The sequence below is a fragment of the Neofelis nebulosa genome, chromosome 4, assembly GCF_028018385.1.
Source record: "Neofelis nebulosa isolate mNeoNeb1 chromosome 4, mNeoNeb1.pri, whole genome shotgun sequence".
Classification (NCBI taxonomy): Eukaryota; Metazoa; Chordata; class Mammalia; order Carnivora; family Felidae; genus Neofelis; species Neofelis nebulosa.
This window is the reverse complement of record NC_080785.1, coordinates 168,277,342-168,300,700: the sequence shown is the minus strand read 5'-3', so window position 1 is coordinate 168,300,700 and position 23,359 is coordinate 168,277,342. Positions and strand designations below refer to the sequence as shown.

At 58.7% G+C, this 23,359-nt stretch overlaps 1 protein-coding gene across 3 annotated transcripts; it reads left to right on the top strand.

Moving 5' to 3' along the window:
- Nucleotides 1-946: 946 nt before the first annotated feature.
- On the top strand, nucleotides 947-22,325 carry THOP1 (thimet oligopeptidase 1). 3 transcript variants are annotated; one of them, XM_058728421.1, is made up of 13 exons: nucleotides 947-1,108; nucleotides 3,769-3,981; nucleotides 6,742-6,890; nucleotides 8,213-8,320; nucleotides 10,971-11,073; nucleotides 14,069-14,229; nucleotides 15,709-15,844; nucleotides 16,294-16,660; nucleotides 16,981-17,182; nucleotides 19,727-19,913; nucleotides 20,080-20,208; nucleotides 21,266-21,402; nucleotides 21,841-22,325. In XM_058728421.1, the coding sequence occupies exons 1-13, from the start codon at nucleotides 1,093-1,095 to the stop codon at nucleotides 21,994-21,996; spliced, it is 2,064 nt and encodes a 687-aa protein (XP_058584404.1). In that variant the 5' UTR covers nucleotides 947-1,092; the 3' UTR covers nucleotides 21,997-22,325. The 3 variants fall into 3 exon arrangements, with proteins under 3 accessions (XP_058584404.1, XP_058584403.1, XP_058584405.1); XM_058728420.1 differs by having other exon boundaries at nucleotides 21,838-22,325; XM_058728422.1 differs by lacking the exons at nucleotides 21,266-21,402; nucleotides 21,841-22,325 and adding an exon at nucleotides 20,899-21,181.
- The last annotated feature ends 1,034 nt before the right edge of the window (nucleotides 22,326-23,359 follow it).

The window sequence follows — 23,359 nt, the reverse complement described above, 5'->3', positions numbered from 1 at the left end:
CTCCCTCACTTAAGCACTCTCTCTCTAAAAAATAAATAATAAAATAACCTTTAAAAAAAACCCTCCAGGTATGGAGAACAGTGGAAATGATTATTAAGTAGGATAAAACTTGCTGTGCTTAATAGAGGGTGAGCGATGAGGACGGTCTCTAGGAAGACCCACAACTGACCACCGTTAAAGTTGCGAGAAGGGTTCTCCGAATTCACTTTTATCCGATTTAAAACGCATGCATGTTTAAAGCCCGGGGATTTAATTTCTTTTGCAGAAATAAGGGGAGTGTGTTTTTTGGCCATTTTAGTTCTGGTATGTTTTTCTTCCTGGGCGCCTTAGATCGAGATTTCGTTTTTCGTTTTAATGGACAATAGTTACAGGTTAGGATACTGCACCGTCTCAAAACACCTGTTGTTTGAACTCGTGGATTCATTTTCTCAAGCTTTCCCGATTTTTTTTTAAAAAAAGTGTGTTTAATTGATTCACCGGATTCTGCTGGTACTCGTGGAGCGCCTCATCTTCGTTAGGTGCAGGAAGCTGGGCAGGATGCTGGTTGGGATAATCTACAAAAAGAGCCTGAGACGAGTATGGTAAGGGATCACTAACGTGATCCTTAGGTGAAGGGAAAACCTGCAAAACTAGCCAAATACACAACTGTAAGATAGAAAGGTGACAAGCACGGATTAACACTGAGGCTGGAAGCCCAGACAGAGAACTACCGGCAGAAAGAACCGCATGCACACAGATTTTGAAGCAACCTCTGTGTGTGGTTTCCATGGAAACGTCCCTCCCGGGCCTCCCCGGAGGTTCCGCCCTCTCGCCGCGAGAGCCAATGATGAGCAGGGAGGGCTCCAGCGCGTGCGCAGAGTGCGATAGCGTGCCAAAGCCCCGCCACGGGTGTGTGGGCGGTGCTGGGCGCGCGCGTGCGCTCTGTTCTTCGGCGCACGCGCGCTCCCAGCATTCAGCGGGCGCGCGGGCGGCGGGCACCTCCGTCCCGGCTGCTGCGGCCCCTGAGCGGACCGAAGCGGCAGGTCGCCGCGGCTGAGGCGGACCGAGGCGGACCAGGTGGAGGAAGGGATCGCCGGTGCACACCCGCCCGCCATGAAGCCCCCCGCAGGTACTGGCTGGCGCGAGGCGGGGGCCCGCTCCCCGGACCCCGGCATCCCCTCCAGCTTCTCGCCTCCCGGGGTCGCGACTTGGGCCTAGGACCCGAGCCCAGTGACCCCCGAGTGACTGGAGCCTGGCGGGGATGGGTCGGTGAGCCGGAGATCCCGTTCCCTCGGCGGCCGAATGAATGGACCAGCTTTCCCAGCGCTTCACTCATTCAACAAACTCCAGGTCGCGGCCGCTAAGGGCGGGTCGGGCCCAGGGGGTGCCGACTCCAGGGGAGACCCTGAGTTCTAGGCGGAGTTCCAGAGTCGGAGACAGGCGTTCAACCAGCAGGAAAGCAAGCGAGCGCCTTAGAGAGTGGTCAGTGGTGGGGCTGAGGGCGGTCCTGAAGGGCTTCTCGGAGGAGGCGGCATATCAGCCAGGACCCAAAGTGGAGAAGCGGCGGTGCCGCCAAGACCTGCGTGAGGCCTGTCCCAGGTGGCCCGAGCTGCGAGGGTAGACGCGTTTGCGTAGCAACAAGTCATTCTGGCTGGAGCACAGCCCTGGAAAGGCAAAGGGCGTCGTGAAAGGGTTTTCGTTATGGGAGGGATAGGATGTGCGTGCCGGATTATAGAAAATTCCCCGGGGGTCGTATGATGCCTCCTGGCATTTTCTCTTGCCGGTTTGTCTTCCCCCAGTTCTTTCTCCCAGCTGGCTGCGACGATAATTGCATTTAATGGTAAATCACAACTAGGGTTATTCGGGGAGTGTTGTCTGCCTTGTGTGCTGCAGGGTTGTTAGCTTCGAGACCCAGCTCGGGGGTGGGGATCTGTAGATACTGCAGAACGGGAGCGTCTGCTCCAGGGTTTCAAATCCTAGCTCCCTCCGGGAAGTTTGGCTGACAGTTCTGGCTTCCACGGGTCTCCCACCTTTCCTGAGCGTCTGGAGCCCTCGGCTACCAGTTAACCCAGAGCCACAGCTTCTCTCTGCGGTTCTGAAGTCCAAAATGCTGTGCAGGCACAAAGATTTTCCGTAAGCTCGAAGCAGTCACGTGGCCAGAATACCTGGCCTGTCTTGGCCTAAGAGACTTTTTTTTTTTTTTTCCTCCCACGTAGCAGATGTCAGTGGTCCTCAGCTGGGGAGATCGTGCCTCCCCAGCGGACACTGGGGCAATGTCTGGGGACATCTGTGGTTGTCATGACTCGGGGTGCTCCTGGCATCGAGTGGATGGGCACCAGGGGTGCTGTTCAACACCGTACAGTGCCCAGGGTGGCCTCCACCCCAGAGCGTGACCCAGACACAGGTGTTGATAATAGTGTTAAAAGCCCCTGTCCTAGGGATGCCAAACACAGCACCCTGCGAAGATCCGCCCCCCCTTTGTCCAGGACCACTGTGGCCCTGCTCCCCTCCCCGCCATGCTGGAAGGGGAAAATGGGGCACAGGTGGATGTTTCCTGGAACAGCTTCTGTGTATTCTGCTGGGGGCTCACACAGTACAGGCCTCTGTTCACTAACTCGACAAGTAGTTGGGGGAAGGTGTAGCCATCTGAGCCCTACAGGTGCTACAGGGATGCCAGCAGGACATTCAAGAAAGGAAGATTGGCAGGGTGGGGGCTCCGGGCAGAGGGGGCAACCTGTGGGAAGGCCTGGGAGATACCTTGAAGAAAGCCAGTGTGCCTGAGCACAGGGAAGTTGGCAAAACCAACTGGCCAAACCTGCCGTGCAGGACCCAGTGGAGTCGGGATGATCTAGACCAGGGGTCAGAGACCAGCCTGTAAAGGGCTAATTAGTTCAGTCTTGACAAGTCACATAGTCTCCTTCTTCGTCACCTTTACCTTATGGGCTGTGCAGAGACAGACTTTGCCAGCCTCTGATATAGACTCCAGTAAAGGTTGGACTGTAATCCTGACTGTAGGTGGAGCCCTGGGAAGGGAAAGGGGCAGCCCCACCTGCAAATGAGATGTTTAGAAAGGTGGGGTGCACACAGCATACTAGTTCACAGTGTTGGAGCTGAAGTCCGACTGCACGGGCTTGAGCCCCCGCCTCTGCTGCTTGCTGGTGTGGGATCGTGGCACGAGACTTGCATTCTCCAAATCTCAGGATCCCATCTGTAAAATGGGGGTCACATAGGTCCCAGAGTACAGAGCTGTGAATTCAGTGAGGGAACGAAAGCAAAACATCTTTACCCTGAACACCACATGACAGCAGTTCTAGACCATAATCTCTTATCCAAAAATTCTCGTGGTAGGGATGTTCAGGACTCAGGAATTCCCCTATTTTAGGTAAGTAATACGGTGCAAACGTCACAGTACGACAAGGGACGTCGGAGGTAGCAATCAAACAAATTAACCCCGTGGAGTGCAGATGTATGCCAAGCATCCGCCCCAGCCGGCCGATGTCGGGGCTGGGTCATCATGGGGCATCCTAGGTGCTTGGGGGTGTTGAGCAGCATCCCCAGACCCCGCCGCCCGATGAAGTAGCATCACTCTTCCGTCGTGACAAGTGCAAGCATCCCCACAGGTCACCCGGTGTCTCCCGGGTGCGGAATCTTCGTGTGCTTTAGAGGATCCGTCAACCTGCATGGGGAAACGGTGCTCCTGGCCTTGCCCTCCAGCCCCTAGTTACTCTAACCCTAATTCTGCCCTTGAAGCAGACACATTCAGTGTGGGGTTCTGTCTTCTCTGTCTAGCCTGTGCCGGAGATGCCCTGGACACAGCGGCCTCGTGCTCCGAGGTGAACTATCTGCGGTGGGACCTGAGCGCCCAGCAAATAGGGGAGCTCACTGTGGAGCTCATCGAGCAAACCAAGCGTGTGTATGACCAGGTGGGCTCCCAGAAGTTTGAAGACGTGTCCTACGAGAGCACCCTCAAGGCGCTGGCTGACGCAGAGGTGTCCTACACAGGTAAATCCAGGTCAGGACCCAGGCGGGGAGGCGGAAGCGCCCAGCCGCGGGTGAGGCGGCCTACTCCCCAGGGGCCGTAAAGGATCCCTCGGCCAGGCCAGGGGCAGCCTGGAGGGCTGGTTCTCCTACACACCCTACTGCACTCGTGGCCTGGCATACTTAGTTCTGGGCTGTGTCATCTGAGGGCCCAGAGCGGGACAGCACGTGTGACCACTCTTCTCTCCAGGAGTCAGCTCGGGTGCCAGCCCCGAAACCAGAGCCCCTTCTTACCCCTTTCGTGTCACAGGAGAGCTTTGTCTTCTCTCTGGGCGACTGAACTTGGACCCCTTTGCCTCTCTTCTCCCCGCTGCCTCCCCCCCCGTGCTTTGGGTAACCTGATGCCGTCAGGTGTCCTCATCACCACCCACCTGGATCCTTGTCTCCCCCTTGGGGTCTGTTTGCTCCCTTTGTGAGGGAAGGATGAGGTGCTCGGTCACATACCTACAGCCCTGCTTCCCAGAGCCCCTGTGTGGAGGTTGATGGCAAGGGGACAGAAGACCAAGCAAGTCTTGCGACGGAGAACTCCGAGCCCCCGGGTCTCTAGCACAAGTCCTTTTCCGGGGGGCCTTTGGGAATCCTGGCAGCGGGGTTCTCCAGGAGCCTCCTGTGCGGGGTGTGCCAGATGGCAGGGGCTGCTCCGCGCCTTCAGGCGGGTGTGCCTCAGGCTCCCCTTCCCATCTCTTTCCAGAGAGGCTCGCGGGCATTGCCTGATGCTAATTCCTGCTTCTTGGGCGTGGCCCTGCCAGACATCATTTAGTCTCTCCCCCACTTCACTCCTGCAGGCTTTTATTTCTGTCTCCTCTCAGTAGCCCACGGAATTTTAGAGGGAACTAAGACTGGATCATGGCCTTCCCCCCAGCCAGCCCCTCTGTCTTTCCACTGCCCTCTGGATGGAGGCCAGGGTCCTTGGTGGTGTTCCGTGTGCTGCACGGTTCCCCCTTTCTGACCCGCCTCTGCACTTTGTGCCTGGCCACGTGGCCTCGCAGTTGCTCACGCTGTCCCCGTCTCGGGGCTTCCCACACCCCCCGCTTTGCAGGATGTTGGGCTTCTCTGTGATCACAGATTAACCCCCCGCAGGAGCCCCTTCCTGCACCCCCTCTGCTCACACAGCTGCCTGCATTGATCTGACAGCATGCACTGTTTTGTTGTCGTGCTTGGTGCGATCACAGGCGCTTGTGAGCCTGTAAATCCCAGACGGACGGATGCTGTTTCTGTCTTTTCACTATCCCCTCTCGGGCAGCCAGCAGTAGGCCTGCCCTGGGGCCCCGAGCGTGACCAAGCTGCGATTTGAATGCAGCTCTTTCCCAGAGTATGTGCTTTTTAAAACGTAAATGCTCTGTTGAGATCTGATTTATAGACCACTTGAAGCCTACGTTTCAGTGGTTTTTATAGTCACTTGTCTAAGCATCACCATGTTCTAATTCTAGAACATTCTGCCATCCCAAAGGGAAATCCTGTCCCCATTAGCACTCACTCCCCATCCCTTCTTCAGCTCTGGGCACCCACCAGCCCCCTTCCCATCTGTGGATGAGCCTGTTCTGGACATTGTACACACCTTGACTCACACACCTCATGTCTGGTTTGCTCTGTGTGTTCAGGGTCCGACCACGGGGCAGCAGGTGTGGGCGCCTCGCTCCTGTTTGCGGCCAAGTGACTTGCTGTGCGTGCCAGACACGTGTGTCTCCGTGCACTTTTGATGGGTGTTTGGGCCGTTTCTACTATTTGGTCATTACTGGGCCTGCTGCTGTGCATTTATGTGATTTCTGTGTGATCACGTGTCCTCATTTCACGAGGGTGGGTGCTTGAGAGTGGGGTGCTGGGTCAGGTGATACCTGTTAAAGCTGATGCTCTTATGGGGCGCCGGGTGGCTCTGTTGCTTAAGCATCCGACTCTGGATTTCAGCACAGGTCATGATCTTGAGGTTGGTGAGGTCAAGCCCCCTGTTGGGCTCTGCGCTGAGCACAGCCTGCTTGGGATTCTCTCTTCCTCTCTCTCTGCCCCTCCCCTGCTTACATGCACCCTCTCTTTTTCTCAAAATAAATAAGCTTAAAAAGAATTAAGAAAGAAAATTAAAGCTTATGTTGTTATGGTTACTCATGCTTCCTTTATTTGTTTACTTATTTACTTAAACGTTTATTTTTGAGAGACAGCATGAGCCAGTGAGGAGCAGAGAGAGAGACGCACACAGAATCTGAAGTAGGCTCCAGGCTCTGAGCTGTCAGCACAGAGCCCAAAGCGAGGCTCCGACTCATGAACCGTGAGATCATGACCTGAGCCAAAGTCGGATGCTTAACTAACTGGGCCCCCCAGGCCCCCCACCCCCACCCCCCCGCCATGTTCCCTTTATTTAACGAAGTGTTAGCATGCTCTGTAAATTAGAAAATTGTTTATGAACGTAAAGTACTGCTCTCAGCAGCCGTGGCTCTTTCCTGGGCCAGAGCCACTGGAGCCTGTCCCCATCTTGTCAGACTCCTCTGTTGCGGTCCTTCATGGACCTTGGAGTATTGTGAGTTGAGTCTGTTCCCATTGGCCTGTGAGGTCCCCAAGAACATGGGTGACAGTGTTCCTTTCTTCCAGTGCCCACCCCAGGGCCCGGCGTGGAGAGTGTTCACGGAACACGGAGACACGCGGGTGGGCTACCTGCCGGGCCAGGGTGAGGTCGGTACTTGCCAGTTTCTACCCGGGGCCCGTTTTCACACCTGTCCTGTTTCCCTGTTTCAGTTCAGAGGAATATCCTTGACTTCCCCCAGCACGTTTCTCCATCCAAGGACATTCGGACGGCCAGCACAGAGGCAGACAAAAAGCTGTCTGAATTTGACGTGGAAATGAGCATGAGGCAGGATGTATACCAGAGGATTGTCTGGCTGCAGGTGAGGGGACAGCGACAAGCCCAGCGTCCGCTCAGCCCCGGGACGCGGCTGATGGGGCACGCACCAGGCCCGCTGGAGGTGGAAGACGGGGCGGGAGGTGGGGGGACAGACCGGTGTCCAGGTGGCACTGGAGGGTCAGAACCTCTCTAGATGTGATCGTTCTGTTCCTCAGACTCTAAAAGGTAGAGCGTGAGGAGCCCTGTGGGTGGCTGGTGGGCATCGCTGCGTGACAGTGTGAGTGCACTTAATGCCGCTGAACCATGCGCTTAACAGTGGCTAAGGTGGTAAGTTTTATGTTGTATTTTACCACAATAAAAAACATGAAAAAAATGGCAGAAGTGGGGAGGAACGCAAAAATAAAATACAAGATGCCTAAAAAAACTTTTTTTTTTTTTTAACGTTTATTTATTTTGAGAGACCAAGCATGTGCTCACGAGTTGGGGAGGGGCAGAAAGAGACAGAGAGAGACAGAGAATTCCAAGCAGGCTCCTTGTGGTCAGCACAGAGCCCAACGTGGGGCTCAAACTCATGAGCCGTGAGATCATAAGCTGAGCCAAAACCAACAGTCAGACGCTTAACTGACCGCACTCACGTGCCCTGTGCCTAGGACTTTCTAAGCCTTCCCTCCGTCCAGCACATCCTTTTACTTTCCTGACCTTGTTGGGTGCCCTGTAGGGCTATCGTCCTGCCTCCTGGGCCACGGCTGCTGATGTCGGAAGTGGACCGAGATGATTCTCTGCTCGTTGTCTTAGCACCTGGTGCCATGTCCCCTCGATGGCAGGAAGGCACCCGAGTGTGCTTTGGTGCACGGACAGGCGGGTGGCCTGGGGAAGCACAAGCGGTGTCTTATATTCAATTCTCGTTTGAAGATCTTTGCGGGTCAGCGTGCAGTGGGAAGAAACAGCTCGGAGAGCGCCCGTCTGTACTTTGCCCGGTTTCCCCCACGTAACGTGTTGCAGAACCGGTCAGTGTCACCACCGGGTTAAAGACCTTGATGCAGCCCCCCAGACTCATTCCCATGTAACTGTTCGCCAGGGGAAGACCCTCTGGGCTGCTCTTCATTTGGGCTGTTCCCCGCAGGCGTTTGTGAACAGGTGTTGTGTGACCCCAGTCTTCATTCTCTGGGATAAACGCCCGGAGTGCAACTGTGGAGTCGGGTGGTAGTCGCACGTCTTGTGCCAAACCGCTCTCCTGGGCGGCTGCCCCACTTCATGCTCCCTCCGGTGATGTTGGAGTGAGTGACCCAGTTTCCCTGCTGCCTCGCCAACATCCAGCAGCATCACGGCTTTTCGTTATAAACAGCTTTGATTTTCTTACTCCAGGAAAAAATCCAGAAGGACTCGTTGAGGCCAGAGGCAGTGCGGTACCTGGAGCGACTGATCAAGCTGGGCAGAAGGAATGGGCTCCACCTGCCCAAAGACACTCAGGAGGTGAGTGCCAGCTGGGGGGGAGGGGGTGGGGGGCGGCCTGCGATCGCGGGCACCGCCTGAGTCCTGGTGTGCGCTCTGTTGCCTCGGTTCCGGGCAGGGCGGTCTACGTGGAGCAGCTCTCTCTTTGCGCCCGTTCTGCCTCGCATCCTCCAGGGTCCTGGTGAGGCTTTCCTGGGAGTGTGGCGCTGCCTCGGCCGCGGGGAGAGCGCATGGGGCAGGTGGCAGGGCTCAGGGGGTCCTCTCCGTGACTTGGGTGCAATGGCAGGAAGGAGAAGCTCGCTCTGGCTGTGGGTCTCCTGTTCCCAGGACTCTGCGGCGACGGCATGGCTTCCTTCTGACCCCACACGGGGGGGTGGCGGGGGGTGCCCGCACCATGCAGTCCTCCGTGACGCCAGCACTCAGTTCTGACCCGTGTACACGGAGGTAGTGTCAGACCGACCGGCACTCCTCCCTTGGGTTTAATTCATTCGACAGAATGGCTCAGAGAACTCGGGAAAAGCTTACTTGCCCTTACTGATCTATCGTGAAGGGTTCCACCTAGAACCGCCAGCTGGGAGAGAAGCACAGGGCCAGGTCGGGGCGCGGGGGGGAGGCGCGGAGCTTCGGTACCCTGCGTGCTTCGCCCTCACGGGCACCTCCACTGTTCACCAACTGGAAACTCCCTTAACCCTGTGCCTTAGGGCTTCTGTGGCCGCCACATCACTTCAGCCCGACTAGTCACTCCATCCGTGACTGACTCCCTAAGTAGGCAGGAGGGACTTCCTTGGCCACCCGCCCCCATCCTAGGGGCTTTCCAAAGGCATCTCATTAGGTTGCACTCAAGTGTGGTGGAAAGGGCTGGTAACAGATAGCACAGTGTTCCCCACACCTCATCTCTTGAGCTATTTCAGTGTCGTGTTGTCACTGATTCCAAGGGTTTAGGAGCCGTGTGCCAGGAATGGGAACGAAGACTGCATATACGAGTTGCTCATCAAAAGCCCCAGTCGTGGATGGCATTGCCTGCATTCCCTTCTGGGGCAGAGGGCGAGCAGGGCTGCACCCGCCCCCGTCCTGGGTTAATCGCTGGGGGTCTCTGTCCGCTCCACTCCCTTCCCATTTTCTCTGAAGGCCCCGCAGCCACACAGAGGGGATGGCCGGGGTGTGGGCTGTGGACTGGCTGGTTTGCACATGAGGCACACATATGGGTGAGCTGGGTACCATCCCCTGGAACTGGCCACCCTGAGGAGAAGCCCTCCCTCCGGGGTCAGCAAGGCCCCCAATAGGAAAGCACCAGGGCACAGGAGATAAAAGACACAGTTAAAGCAGATACCAGGGGCGCCTGGGTGGCGCAGTCGGTTAAGCGTCCGACTTCAGCCAGGTCACGATCTCGCGGTCCGTGAGTTCGAGCCCCGCGTCAGGCTCTGGGCTGATGGCTCGGAGCCTGGAGCCTGTTTCCGATTCTGTGTCTCCCTCTCTCTCTGCCCCTCCCCCGTTCATGCTCTGTCTCTCTCTGTCCCAAAAATAAATAAAAAACGTTGAAAAAAAAAATTTAAAAAAAAAAGCAGATACCAGACCCACACCCAGAGCTCAGTGACCGTCCCTCTCTTGTCACTTAGAACTGATTCTACCTTCTGGTTGGAGAATCAGGGAAATGAGGCGTACTTGTGGTTAAAACCCATGCTGGTAAGACTTGAGTCGAATTCCATCTTGGAACTGGAATCCAGTGTGGTGTCTCAGCTTCTGTGGGCGCAGGTGATAAACAGCCAGAGCAACGGAAGCACAGTTGTACTTTTTTTTTTTTTCCCTTAAGTAAACTTTATGCCCAACATAGGGCTTGAACCCATGACCCCGAGATCAAGACTCTCATGCTCCTCCGACTGAGCCACCCACGCGCTTGCTGGGCTGTGCTTAAAGCTTTGTCGTCACGTTGTCGAAAGTCCTGACTGTGACTTGAGAGCCGCTGCACTGGGAGGGACACGGGGGGCTCCGTGTGGAGGAAGGACACTGGCCGTGGGCTGGATAGGGACCCTGAAGCCGAAGCCGTGCCTTGTCTCCTGGGGCACGAGCTGTTTTCATGCCTTAGAACCTTGATTGGCATGGCCGCGTTTGGTTTTGTGAGGCTTCAGCGAGATCAGGAAATAAGTGGAAGCACCCAGCGCAGGGTCGTGGCCAACGGAGGCTCAGTGCACCCACGCGGGCTGGTTCTGAGCCCGGGTCTCACCCAAGGAGCCCCCGGTTCACTGCGCAGCTGTCAGCCACACTTGCCCGACCTTCCCGGCACAGAGCAGCTGTTATGCCCGAGGCCTGGGCTGGGCTCCAGGGCCCTCCCCCCCGAGGCAGTGGTGGGCAGATGTTGTGGCCCCAGGGCACCCCCCCCCCCTTCAGAAGTTACCTCCCTGAGGCTTAGCCCCGCTCCTCTGTCAAAATACCCAAATGCCTAAGCTGCAGACTCTGAAGGGAATAGGGTCCAGAAGGCTCTCGGCTGGGGACGTACAACAGTTGGGGACGCAAGCCCGAGGTCCCCGGGGTCACCGAGGCCGCTCGGCATGGCCGGTGGGTATCTGCGTGCAGACGGCTCTGCCTGCTTTTCCTGCTTCTCCCGCTTCTCCTTGCGGGGGGGAGCTCCCAGTCCCGGAGGCTGTGCTCCTCACGGCTGTGCTCCTCCCTCCAGAAAATCAAGAGCATCAAGAAGAAGCTGAGTCTTCTGTGCATCGACTTCAACAAGAACCTGAACGAGGACACGACCTTCCTGCCGCTCACTCGAGAGGAGCTGGGTACTGGCCCAGGGCCTGGGGCGCGGGGGGCGGGGGCGGTGCTGACCTCCCACAGGCTGCCCAAGTCCGGGGGTGGGGGGGGATTTGCGTCTCACCGCCCTGGGGAGGGGGTTTCTTCACTTGGAGCGCTCAGCACTTTGGAATCAACGTTTCCAGATCCTTCCTCGGGCAGCGGCAGGAGCGCTGGGTTAGGCTGAGGAGGTCTCAGCCGCAAGGCCCCTACCTGCTGCTCTTCTCACTGTGACCTTCCGAGAGGGGCTGGGCTGAGTCCTGGCTGATTGCTGCTCCCAAATCCGGCCGGACGTGGCATTTTGAAGGGAAAGTTCAGTTTTTACTTTTTTCCCCTCTTTCCCCAAATGTCTAGTTTTGAAAAATTTCACAGCTGGAGGAAAGTTGCAGGAACAGCACAGTGGGAAGCCCTGTGTACTCAGCCTGTGCCGGCCCCCAGCTGACGTCGCACGTTCTGTCCGTTTACGTGGACAGTGCTGCACGCATCCTTTTCGCTGTCAGACCCCTGTCCGCAGCCTCGTGAGCCTTCCCCAGGACTGAGGCCATCCTTGGCCTCTCCGTGTACATCTTGCACTTGGGAGGTGGAGCCCTGAACAGCAGACCTCCTAGGAGACCCGTCTGGGCTTCCTTGCTCTGCTGTCCCAAGGACGTGCTTTTTTTTTTTTAACGTTTATTTATTATTTATTTATTTATTTATTTATTTTAACTTTTATTTATTTTTGAGACAGAGAGAGACAGAGCATGAACAGGGGAGGGGCAGAGAGAGAGGGAGACACAGAATCTGAAATGGCTCCAGGCTCTGAGCTGTCAGCACAGAGCCCCACGCGGGGCTCGAACTCACGGACCGTGAGATCATGACCTGAGCCGAAGTCGGACGCTTAACCGACTGAGCCATCCAGGCGCCCCTTTAATGTTTATTTTTTTTTTTTTAATTTTTTTTTCAACATTTTTTATTTTTATTTTTGGGACAGAGAGAGACAGAGCATGAACGGGGGAGGGGCAGAGAGAGAGGGAGACACAGAATCGGAAACAGGCTCCAGGCTCCGAGCCATCAGCCCAGAGCCTGACGCGGGGCTCGAACTCACGGACCGCGAGATCGTGACCTGGCTGAAGTCGGACGCTTAACCGACTGCGCCACCCAGGCGCCCCTAATGTTTATTTTTGAAAGAGCATGTGTGGTGGGGGGGGGGAGGGGCAGAGAGAGAGGGAGACACAGAATCCCAAGCAGGCTCCAGGCTGTGAGCTGTCAGCACAGAGCCTGATGCGGGGCTTAAACTCATGAACAGTGAGATCGCGCCTGAAGCCAAAGTCAGATGCTTAACGTATGGAGCCCCCAGGTGCCCCCGAGGACACTCTTTGTATTTGCTTCCCAGTCAGAGTCATGTCAGGGAGCATCCTGTCTTTACAGGCTCCTTTCTCCTCAGCTGTTCACGAAAGTGTTTTCCTCCCACCTTTCCTGCCGTGGACACTTCTGAAGAGCCCAGGCGGGCGGGTTTGCTGCCACCTGGGAGAGCCCTGCCGGGGGCTCGGGGACCGGGTTTCCGACCCGTCCCCTGTGAGGTGGTGAAGTGGTGTGGCAGTGGTCCTGTAGCGGCCGTCTCGGGGATGGGGGGCCGGGGCCTCGGCCTGGCTGCCAGAGGCCCCCGAGGGCAGCTTTCTCTTAGGGGTGCCACGGACTCGAGTCTCCTGAACAGGGGCCGGCAGGTCCCTCCACGTGGACCCCACATTTAAGGACAGATGCCCGCCATGTTTCCCGGGCAGGGGAGGGTCCTGGGTCTCTGGAATTGGGCAGACGAATCTGCTCACCCACGCCATCCACTGGGCCGGCCTCCCGTAGGCAGCCAGGGACCCCCGCGGAGCTCTGGCAGCCGTGGGACGGGCGGGGCAGTGACCAAGGCCGGAGTCTGGTGGTGCTTGTTTTCTTCCGGTTGCCAAAGAGGGAGTCGGTGCTCAGTTACAGCAACACCGCCTCTCTCTCTATATCTCCCTCCCCGAGTCCCAGCTGCTCTCCCAGCTCACAGGTCCCCAAGAGGCGCCTTGGGGCTGCTGCTGCTCACGCCGCACCGTGAGGGGAAGCTCCTGTGGACAGGCTTCCGACCCCATCATTCCTTGTGTTTGTCCCTCACAAGTCAGCTTTCCCTCCCCCACTTACTAGATTTATCAGCAGTCGTCAGTGTGGACGGGGCCCGTCATTCGGTGGGTTGGGGTCTGCTGCTGTCTCTATTAACTCGATGCTCAAGATGGTCTCAGTGCAACCGCGAGAGCTCCTCCAGGTGGAGGTGTCCCTGTGTTTTCTTGAGCAGCTTCTTTGGGACTCGTGCCCCAGGCCGTTTTGTCCTTGCCCAGCCTGATGTCTAGAAACAGCTGTGGGTGCTGGTGTGCTCACTGCTCCCAGGCCCTGTGGCAGAGTAGAAGTGGGCGTCGGCACGCCTGTGTTTACATGCCGAGCCTGGAAGCTGTGACCTCCCAAGCTGTGCCCTGCCCGGCACCGTCCACCCTGCTCCAGAGCGTCCCTTCCCACCTGAGCGTCCCTTCCTCACCTGTGAGGTGAGGGCCCCGGCCTGGCCTTCAAGGAGGTGTGGGCAGGTCAGAGCCAGGGGTGTGAGGCCTTGGCCCCTGGAGATGTTCAGTGTGAGCTGCAGGGGTCTGAGGGGGTAGGCTGTTGCAGAAGTGCAGCCACCGGGATGGCGAGGGCCGCAGGGGTCATCTGTCCTCCGCAGGTGCTGCTGTCCAGGGAAGGGTGAGGGAAGAGACTGCAGCCCCCAGAAGCCCTCTGTCCAGGGTTGAGCCGAGTGGCGCTGCTCCTCCCTAGGAGCCTGGTGGGAAGGGCCATAGCACCACATCTTCCAGGAGGGGCTGAGGGTGGGGAGGCCGGGCGTGACCCCTGCAGGGCGTGTCCCCTGCAGGCTCCCGTCCCAGCCTGTCCTGTGGGAGGGAAGCCTGGCAGCTTGTCGGGCCCTCAGCAGCCCTGGTCTTGTTCCTGCAGGAGGGCTCCCGGAGGACTTTTTGAACTCACTGGAAAAGGCTGGGGATGACAAGTTGAAAGTCACCCTCAAGTACCCACATTACTTTCCCCTCCTGAAGAAGTGCCATGTGCCGGAGACCAGAAGGAAGGTGGAGGAGGCCTTCAACTGTCGGTGCAAGCAGGTGCGGGGGCAGCGCCCGGGAGTCGCCAGGCCTGTGCTCTGGGCCAGGCTCGGTGGTTGGCAGGCCGTCCGTGTCCACTGCTCCCAGGCCTTACGTTTGCTTGTCCCTGTGTCTGGTGGTGCTCCCTGGGCTCGAGCTCCCTTGTTCTGTTTTGTGTGGTGGCCTGGGCCCTCGAGCTGCAGCCCTGGGCGTCTTCACCGCTCAGACACCTGTTCCCACATGGACACTTGTGTTTGTTGTCCCCGCCCCATCGTGGCCTCGGCCTCATTCCTCCTGCTCAGTGTCTGCAGCAGGTGATGGAGGGGCCCTTCGGCCTCCGTGGGGACACCACGGTGCTTGCGTGGCTGGGGGACGGGAGCCGCCGGCTGGAGGCTGAGCCCCTTACAGGGTGACAGGGAAGCGTGTGCTCAGGTCCCGTGTTTCCCGCTTCCCGGACTGAAGACCGACCACGCTGGCCTTAAGGAAACGATGTTTTCAGGTCGCCTCCCTCAGATCGAGATGTGGCCCTAGAGAAGCCCGCTCACACGGGCGGGGGCTGCAGGAACTGGGGTGGTGGCTCGTGGAGGAGCCAGGAATTCTGGTTCTGGTGGGGATGTGCCACTTCTGGGGTGTCAGCAGCAACTTTATACTGTTGAGAGCAGAGCCCGCAGGTCTGTAATCAGGACTGGTGGGGTCGACATCACCTCGTCCTCGTGGCCCGTCCCGCCCCCAGCCTCGACCCCAGAGCTCCGGGGGAGCTGGCGTGTTGTCTGGTGCCGTGGCCCTGAGCCCCCTTGTCAGGAAGGTTTCCACTCAACTTCCTGCTTGTGGACCTGATTGGTGGGAGCATCCTGATTTTTGTTTTTGTTTTTTTTAATATTTGGCGGAGGGGCAGAGAGAGGGAGGCAGAGAATCCCAAGCAGCCTCCGCGCCATCAGCGCAGAGCCCAGCGTGAGGCTTGAACTCATGAACTGTGAGATCATGACCTGAGCCCAAGTCCTGGGTCGGACGCTCACCCAGCAGCCACCAGGCACCCCGTGAGCACTACGTTCTGCACAACCCTCTCTTTCGCTTGGAAACGAGTCCCATGCGTTCCGTTTTGTGTTGGTCCCGTGAGTTTGGTTGGCTGGGTCAGCCCCTCGGAGGTGCCTGGGGACAAGGGAGGGCCCTTGAGCCTGGGGCCAGGCCTGGACCGGTGGGGAGCTCCCCGTGCACACCCCCCGAGGCTCTCCTGCAGTCCCGGCCCCATGTTGCTCTCCGCTCACGGCCTCAGAACCCCTCACAGTTTACGCTCCTCCTGGGTCCAGATGAGACTCGAGGGTTCATAGAGACTCAGGTGTTATGGCAGGGTCACGTGGCGGGCACCGAAATCTAGGCCAGGGAAAGGAGGGAGGGAAACGAGCCAGCTGGGTCCTGGCGGTCCAGAACTGTGCTGGCCACGGGGCCCAAGCGGGAGTGGTGGGCCCGGCGCCCACAGGGCTGGTTGCTGGTCGGTTCTAGGAGAACTGTGCGATCCTCAGAGAGCTGGTGACCCTGCGGGCCCAGAAGTCCAGTCTGCTGGGGTTCAGCACGCACGCCGACTACGTCCTGGAGATGAACATGGCTAAGAGTAGCCAGGTGGTGGCCACGTTCCTAGGTAAGCCTTGCCTCCCCTCAGCCTCCTGCCGTGGGTTCCAGGAGCGGGGTTTAGGTGGTTCTTGACTGCGACGTGCAAACGCCTCTGAGAGCCGTGTCCTGTCCACCCCAGAGGGAATCCCAACACCTCCCTAACCCTGTTCAGCCTCGAGGGGCCCCAGCCCAGCAGCCAAGCATGGGGCTCTGGGGTGAGGCTGAGTCCGCCTGGCCCTGTGGCTTCCTGGCATGAGCTCTGGGCCAGCGTCCCCACTGTGGCCATCCTTTCCCGCCCGTGGACGGGGCAGAGCCCCCCTGGCTGCTGAGGGCGATGTATCACCCGTGTTTGAGTCGTGCTGGCGGCCCGGGCCTTCCTCCCGGGTGGGGCGCCGGGGCCATCGTGCCGCGGCCTGGGGCCTGTGGGGGCGGCCGCCGCAGGAGGTATAGCCTTGCCTTCCCCTCTGTCCTCCCCAGACGAGTTGGCCCAGAAGCTGAAGCCCCTCGGGGAGCAGGAGCGGGCCGTGATCCTGGAGCTGAAGAAGGCCGAGTGCGAGAAGCGGGGCCTGGACTTCGACGGGCGCATCAACGCCTGGGACATGCGCTACTACATGAACCAGGTGGAGGAGACCCGCTACAGCGTGGACCAGAACCTGCTCAAGGAGTACTTCCCCATGCAGGTGGTCACCAAGGGACTGCTCAGCATCTACCAGGAGCTGCTAGGGCTGACCTTCAACCTGGAGGAGAACGCCACCGTGTGGCACGAAGACGTGAAGCTGTACTGCGTGAGGGACTCGGCCTCCGGGAAGGTGATCGGGAAGTTCTACCTGGACCTTTACCCGAGGTGCGTGTGAGCTGGGCGACCCTTCTCTGAGCCTCAGCGTTTCCATCTGTGAAATAGGGTGTGTCCGCCACAGCGCGGGGCCAGGTGAGGGGCCGGGAACGTTCACCGTCCAGGGAGGCGGGTGGGTGCCCGGGAGGTTCTGCCCGAGTGGGGGGGACGGGTGGTGGGGCAGGACCCCCGCTCCTGAGAAGGAAGCTCGAGCCTCTCAATCTGTCCAGTCGTCCGGGTTGATTAGGGGCTGCAGAGTCAGAGAGTGTCTCTGGGCCAGCTGGGGGATGGAGTAGATCCCTGGCTGGGCCTGACACTGCCTCCTTCCCCAGGGAAGGGAAGTACGGGCACGCGGCCTGCTTTGGCTTGCAGCCGGGCTGCCTGCGGCAGGACGGGAGCCGCCAGATCGCCATCGCGGCCATGGTGGCCAACTTCACCAAGCCCACCCCGGATGCCCCCTCCCTGCTGCAGCACGACGAGGTGGAGACCTACTTCCATGAGTTTGGGCACGTGATGCACCAGCTCTGCTCTCAGGTGGGTGCAGGGGGCGCGGGGGGCGGGCGGTGCTGCTGGTTAGCGGGTCCGGAGGCAGCCTCCTCCCTGGTGGAGTCTTCCTCCGATGTCCCCATGGCCACAGTAATGCCCTGTTGTGCCAGTCTCCGGCATGGAGCCCTACAGACGGCCGGCTTCATGGGTAGTATGTGCTCCCCCAGCAGCAGGGGCTGGGGGTCTGACATCAGCTGTCCAAGGGCCTGTTCCTCGTGAGGGCGCTCTCCTCGGGGTGCAGACGGCTGTGTTCTCCCCCTGTCTTCATAGGGTCGTTTCTCTGTGCATGTCTGCGTCCTCCTCTATTTCTCTTTTTTAAATATTTATTCACGTTGAAAGGTTGCATGCGTGTGCACAAGCAGGGGTGGGGCAGAGAGGGGTGGGGCAGAGAGAGAGAGAGAATCCCAAGCAGACTCCATGCTGTCAGTGCAGAGCCCGGCGTGGGGCTCAGTCTTACAACCATGAGGTCATGACCTCAGCCGAAATCAAGAGTTGGACGCTCAACTGATTGATTGAACCACCCAGGTGCCTCCCTCATGTCTTATAAGGACAGCGGTCGTTGGATTAGGACCACCCCAGTGATGTCATTTTAAGTTGAATACCTCGGTGATTGTTCACCAAGGTGTGTAGCTGCCAACCAGATGTTTTGGAACATTTCCGTCATCCAGAAAGAGTCTTCACGTCCCTTAGTTGTCCCCACTCCTCCCCCGGCCCCCATGAGCCCCCTTCCCGTCCATGGAAGAGCCTGTTCTGGACGTTTCACATACGTGGACTCACACCCTGTGTGGCTTCTTGTGTCCGGTTCCCTCCCTGAGCGTCGTGTGTTCAGAGATCCTTACGCCGGGCAGCGGGTGTGGGCGCCTCACTCCTCGTGGCCGAGGGACATGTGTGTGCGTGGGTAGAGCGCTGAGAAGTATCTTTTGAGCAGATGTTGACTGTCGTGTTTTTCCCTTTCACATTTTGCATCTTTGTGTCTTGTTGAAGAAATCATTTTGTAACCCAAGACACTAAGTTTTTCTCCTAATTTTCTAGAAGTTTCAGTTTCAGCTCTTTGTGTTGGTCTGCCGTCCACTGAGTTAAGTGTTGTATGTGGTGTGAGGTTGGGGGTTGGCCCTCACCTACAAGCAGCCACGCAGGGCACAGCCAGTGTCTACACAGCACTAGCCCCGTGCACCCTGGTCTCCTTGTCAGCCCTGCTCACGTGCCCTCTTCCTGCCTCTGCGCTGTGCTCTTACTGGTTATTTCCCAAAACTAGAACTCTCGTGGCTCCCTCATTTCCTTCAGGCCTTTTCGGACACACGTTACCACCATTCAGAGTTGTGTAAAGTTGCCGCCAACACGGAGTTCGAGGATACTGAGGCACCGCTCCTGGGGGAACACACAGGTCCCTGCGAGCCTCTGGTCACGACCCACCGATATGTAACCTCGTGCCACGTGTTTCTGTTGAAAGACCCCTTTCCTGCGTCGTTGCCGTAACGCTGAACTCACGGCCGACGGTGCTATAGCTCGTGCCTGAAGGAAGGGCCTCTGCCCCGTGTGCTATCTCGGCACATCACAGCCTTCTTGTGCTCAGGAACACCAGACAGTGCTTCAGCGTGACAATTGGGATCCGTTTCAGGCAGACCACCTACAAAAACAAAAATGCAAATAAAAAGGTGGGGGGGCTCTTGGTAGTTGATGAAAAGGACACTGGTTTACAGTCAGAGCTGAAACCCAAAGGCAGAGCATCAAAGGGTCACAGGGTGCCGCAGGTGTTGGTTTTGGGTTGAAAAGTTTAGCAAGTAGGGGTGCCTGGGTAGCTCGGTTTAGCATCCGACTTCAACTCAGGTCATGATCTTACAGTTCATGAGTTCAAGCCCTGCGTCGGGCGCTGGGCTGACAGCTCAGATCCTGGAGCCTCCTTTGGATTCTGTGTGTTCCTCTCTCTCTGCCCCTCCCCCCACTCACATATGGTCTCTTCTCTCTGAGAAACAGATACTAAAAAAAAAAAAAGTCTAGCAAGTAGGTGAGGTCACAGAGGTTGTCAGTAACCAGGGCAGCGTGTGCCTCCCCCAGCCCCCCACCGTTGCCCCGCTTCACTCCGGGCCGGGCAAGGACTCGCCCAAGGTCGTGTGGCTCATTTGGCTGCCAGAGCCAGGTTCTAGTACTACTTGACCAGGCGCCGTGTTTTTCAGGAAAATTTCAGACAAAAGTGGAGACAACACCGGGTGCCTTCCCATGCTGCCTTCCAGATCCCTTCGTTTCCGGGCCAATGCCTTTTGGAGTGTAGGGCTTTTTGAGAGCAGTGGCTTTATAGGTGGAAGAAGGGAGCATAGGTGGCCTTCAAGGGTGGGCATGCTCCCCGCCTCCTCATGTACTGGGCTGACAGCCCCCCAGGAGCCCCAGGCTTTGGGGCCTCGCGCAGCTGTTGTCTGCTCGCCCTACTGTGCTTGTTGGGGGGGCACTGCATGCCCGTGTGCCCAGGCAAGGCCGGTGGGCAGGAGCGGATCGGGCAGGGTCCAGACCTTCCTGCGGCTCTGTCCGCCCACGCAGGCGGAGTTCGCCATGTTCAGCGGGACGCACGTGGAGCGGGACTTCGTGGAGGCACCTTCACAGATGCTGGAGAACTGGGTGTGGGAGAAGGAGCCGCTGCTCAGGATGTCCCAGCACTACAGGACGGGCGACACCATCCCCCAGGAGCTGCTCGACAAGCTCATCAAGTCTCGGCAGGCCAACACAGGTGCCCGCGGCGGGGGGGGGGGGGCCGCTCTCCTGCCCAGGCCTCTGGGAGGGGAGGGAGTCCTTCACGCCTCGCCCATTGAGGGCAGGCGTGTGCCCTCCTGGGTTTTCTCCACCGCCTGGTCAGGAGCACAGAGCCAGCCTCCCCATCTCCTTCCACCCCCCAGGTCTCTTCAACTTGCGCCAGATCGTCCTGGCTAAGGTGGACCAGGCCCTGCACACCCAGACGTCTGCAGACCCAGCTGAGGAATACGCCCGCCTCTGCCAGGAGATCCTTGGGGTCCCAGCCACACCAGGTAGCCACTCGCGAGCTGGGCCCACCTTGGGGGTCGGGGCTCAGCCATTCCCCGAGTTGGAAGGATCTAGTGATTTTTTTTTTTTTTTTTAAATGTTTTTATTCCTTTTTGAGAGAGACAGTGTAAGCGGGGGAGGGCCAGAGAGAGAGGGAGACACAGAATCCAAAGCAGTCTCCAGGCTCTGAGCTGTCAGCACAGAGCCCAAAGCAGGGCTTGAACTCACAGACTGTGAGAAGTCTGCTGAAGTCAGACGCTTAACCGACTGAGCCACCCAGGCGCCCTGGAAGGATCTAGTGATGTTTGAAGGGAGTCAGGCCAATTTACAGGTTGCAGCTGAGGCCCAGGAGGAAGCACACGGCTTCAGGCCGGCCGCGGGTGCATGTGGGCAGCTCTGCCCTTTCTTGCTGTCCCTCCTACTGCTCAGGCCGCGTGCTGCTCCATCGCCACTGGCACCTTTTCCCTCCGACATGCTGCTTTGGAACAACCCTGGAAAGGTGCGGGAAGGACCAGGGATTTCACACCCTGGAGATAGTAGATAAAGTATTAACGCGTATGCTCGTCCGTCAGTAGCACAAATGCTCGGATTAATATGATTGAAGATAATCGGCATTTTGGTGTAGGGCGTGTGGCGTTGGTTTATTCCATAGCGTGTAGAAGTTCCTTCAAAAAGCTGTTTTATTTTTATTTTAGAGAGAGGGGAACAGAACGCATGTGCGCAGGGGAGGTGCAGAAAGAGAGAGAAAGCGAATCCTGAGCAGGCTGCATGCTCAGCACGGAGCCCAACGTAGGGCTCGATCCCATGACCCTGGGATCGTGACTTGAGCCAAAATCAAGTCGGACGCTCATCCGCCTGAGCCACCCGGTGTCCCTCCTTTTGCATAAACTGTTGAGCGTCAGCAGATAGCGGGCAGAGATGTATTTCCCTGGGCCAAGTTGTCCAGCTCCTGCTTTCTAGAAGTGTCGGGCCAGTTCTCCTTCCGGGTGTGTGGGGGCCGTCTCTCGTGGGGCCCGGGGGATGCCCGGGGCCGCACTGAAAGCCGCACCGCATCTGTCCCAGGGACCAACATGCCTGCGACCTTCGGCCACCTGGCAGGTGGCTATGACGCCCAGTACTACGGCTACCTGTGGAGCGAGGTGTACTCCATGGACATGTTCCACACGCGCTTCAAGCAGGAGGGCGTCCTCAATGGCAAGGTGGGGGAAGGCCGGCCGCTCACTGGGGCGGGGGGCGGGGGCACACCTGCCCGTGGAGGGAGCAGGTGACCTTTCAGCTCTGCTCCCCGCTGCCCAGGACCAGGCGGGGAGAGCCGAGGCGCCTGCTGGTCTTTGCCAGGTGCTCAGCCGGCTTTCCAGACCTGTGTTCAGCCACCATGGGGGCTTGACCACCCGTGTTGTGGGGCTTGGCCTGGGCCTCGCTCCCTGTGCAGACGAAGGGCCCCGAGGAGTTTCTGAGGACGGGCTTCCTGCACACGTGTGCTCGTGCACAGTCACACACACGTGCTCACGAATGCACGTGCGCTCGTGCCCACGCGTTCTCTCTGGTGCTGATTCAGGCGCCCGCGAGCCCGCTTGTGGCTGGGAGAGGGGAGGGGAGGGGACGTGCGAGGGCTGATCTGGGTCTACCCCCAGCAGGTCGGCATGGACTACAGGAGCTGCATCCTGAGACCTGGCGGCTCCCAGGACGCCAGCGTCATGCTGAAGCTCTTCCTGGGCCGAGACCCCAAGCAGGACGCCTTCCTCCTGAGCAAAGGGCTGCAGGTGGACAGCAGCGAGCCGCCGGCCTGCTGACACGCCAGGGCTCCGAGGGCCCCAGGCCGTGGGCTCAGCCCCGCCCCGGCTCCCGCCGCCCAGGAAACGAGGTGCTTGCTGCTCGGGGTGGGGGCGGGGGTGGGGCGAGGGGAGGGGCTCTTCGCCCTCCCTGTTCGTTCCCCGCGTCCGGTCTCCACAGGCCGCCCTCGGTGGCCGGCCCGGGCTGGCGAGGTCTTCTCAACGTGCCTGGAGAACTCTGAGCAGTCGAGCCCGCCACTTTGTTGCACTAACCCGTCCCTTCCCGGGAAGTTTTCTGAGTGAAAAATGGTTCTTTGAAATGCAGCCATTAAAAAGAAAAAAAAAAGAAAAGAGCGAGACTGTCGGCCTGGTCCCTGACTCTGTCCCTCCTGCCACAGAAGAGCAGGCTGTCACAGGTGGATGGAGCGTTTACTGCGCTCAGTAAGCCCTAGACGTGGTTGTGATCAGCCCCCGGGCCAGGGACAGCTGCTCTGCGTGAAGTGTTCTGGATGGTGATGGGTGTGGGTCTCTGGGAGCTGGTCGAGCTGTCACAGCGCGTGCGGGGACAGGCCTGCGGAGGAGACCCGCGGCACGGGTGTGGCCATACCGCTCTCCAAGCTGCTGCCGGCTGCCCCCTTTCCTGTGCAGCCCACGTAGGACCGGGCTCAGCCCTTCCTTGGAGCCGCAAGGCCAAGACCGCCCGCCAGCCTGTGCCCATGCAGGGCGGTGGCTGGAGCATGCAGCGAGCCGCGGCCCGCCCTCCGGCCCCTGAGCCAGCCTACTGGGCAGAGCTCCTGTCCCCACCCCTTAGACACTCAGGGATTTGTGATGTGACAGTTTCTGATTAGCGGGCCCAGTTGCTGGAAGCCAGGCTGTGACCTTCTGGTCCGTGTGACCTTGAGTAAGGCATATGTGTGGCCCTCTTGGCCCAGCCCCGTCTGGCTGGTGGCAACGCAGCCAAGTCTCGGTAATGGCGGGGGGCCTTCCTGGGGCCTCTGGTAATTGTTCAGAACGCCTTAGGTCATGCTTTCTGGTGGCAGTGGGAATTCGGAAGGGGTTCTTGAGCAGGACGGGTACGTATCCCGCCTCCACTTGGTCTGGGCCATCCCGTGTTTGCTTCCCTGGTCTCTGAGCTCCGTGGGAGCCCTGCCGCCTGCTCCTGAATGGTCCCCACCAGTCCTTTGCTCCTTGCAGAGGGACCGGTCAGGGGAGTGGGGAACCAGGCGGCTGTGTCTGTGGGGCCCCCTTGCCCACCCATCCTCAGCAGGCCCGGGCTGAGCGGCTGTGGCCTGGACTGTGGCATCTGCCCTAATGCACACCCGGCTCTCTTCCTGCTCCCACTTCTGTGCGGGGACGAGGGCCCGAAGCTCGTGTGCCCCTGGCT

Bases quoted from the DNA above. Each gene is read 5' to 3' on its own strand.
- THOP1 (XM_058728420.1), top strand. The intron at 16,661-16,980 runs GTGCGTGTGAGC...CTCCTTCCCCAG, and splicing joins TACCTGGACCTTTACCCGAG to GGAAGGGAAGTACGGGCACG. The intron at 17,183-19,726 runs GTGGGTGCAGGG...CCGCCCACGCAG, and splicing joins TGCACCAGCTCTGCTCTCAG to GCGGAGTTCGCCATGTTCAG.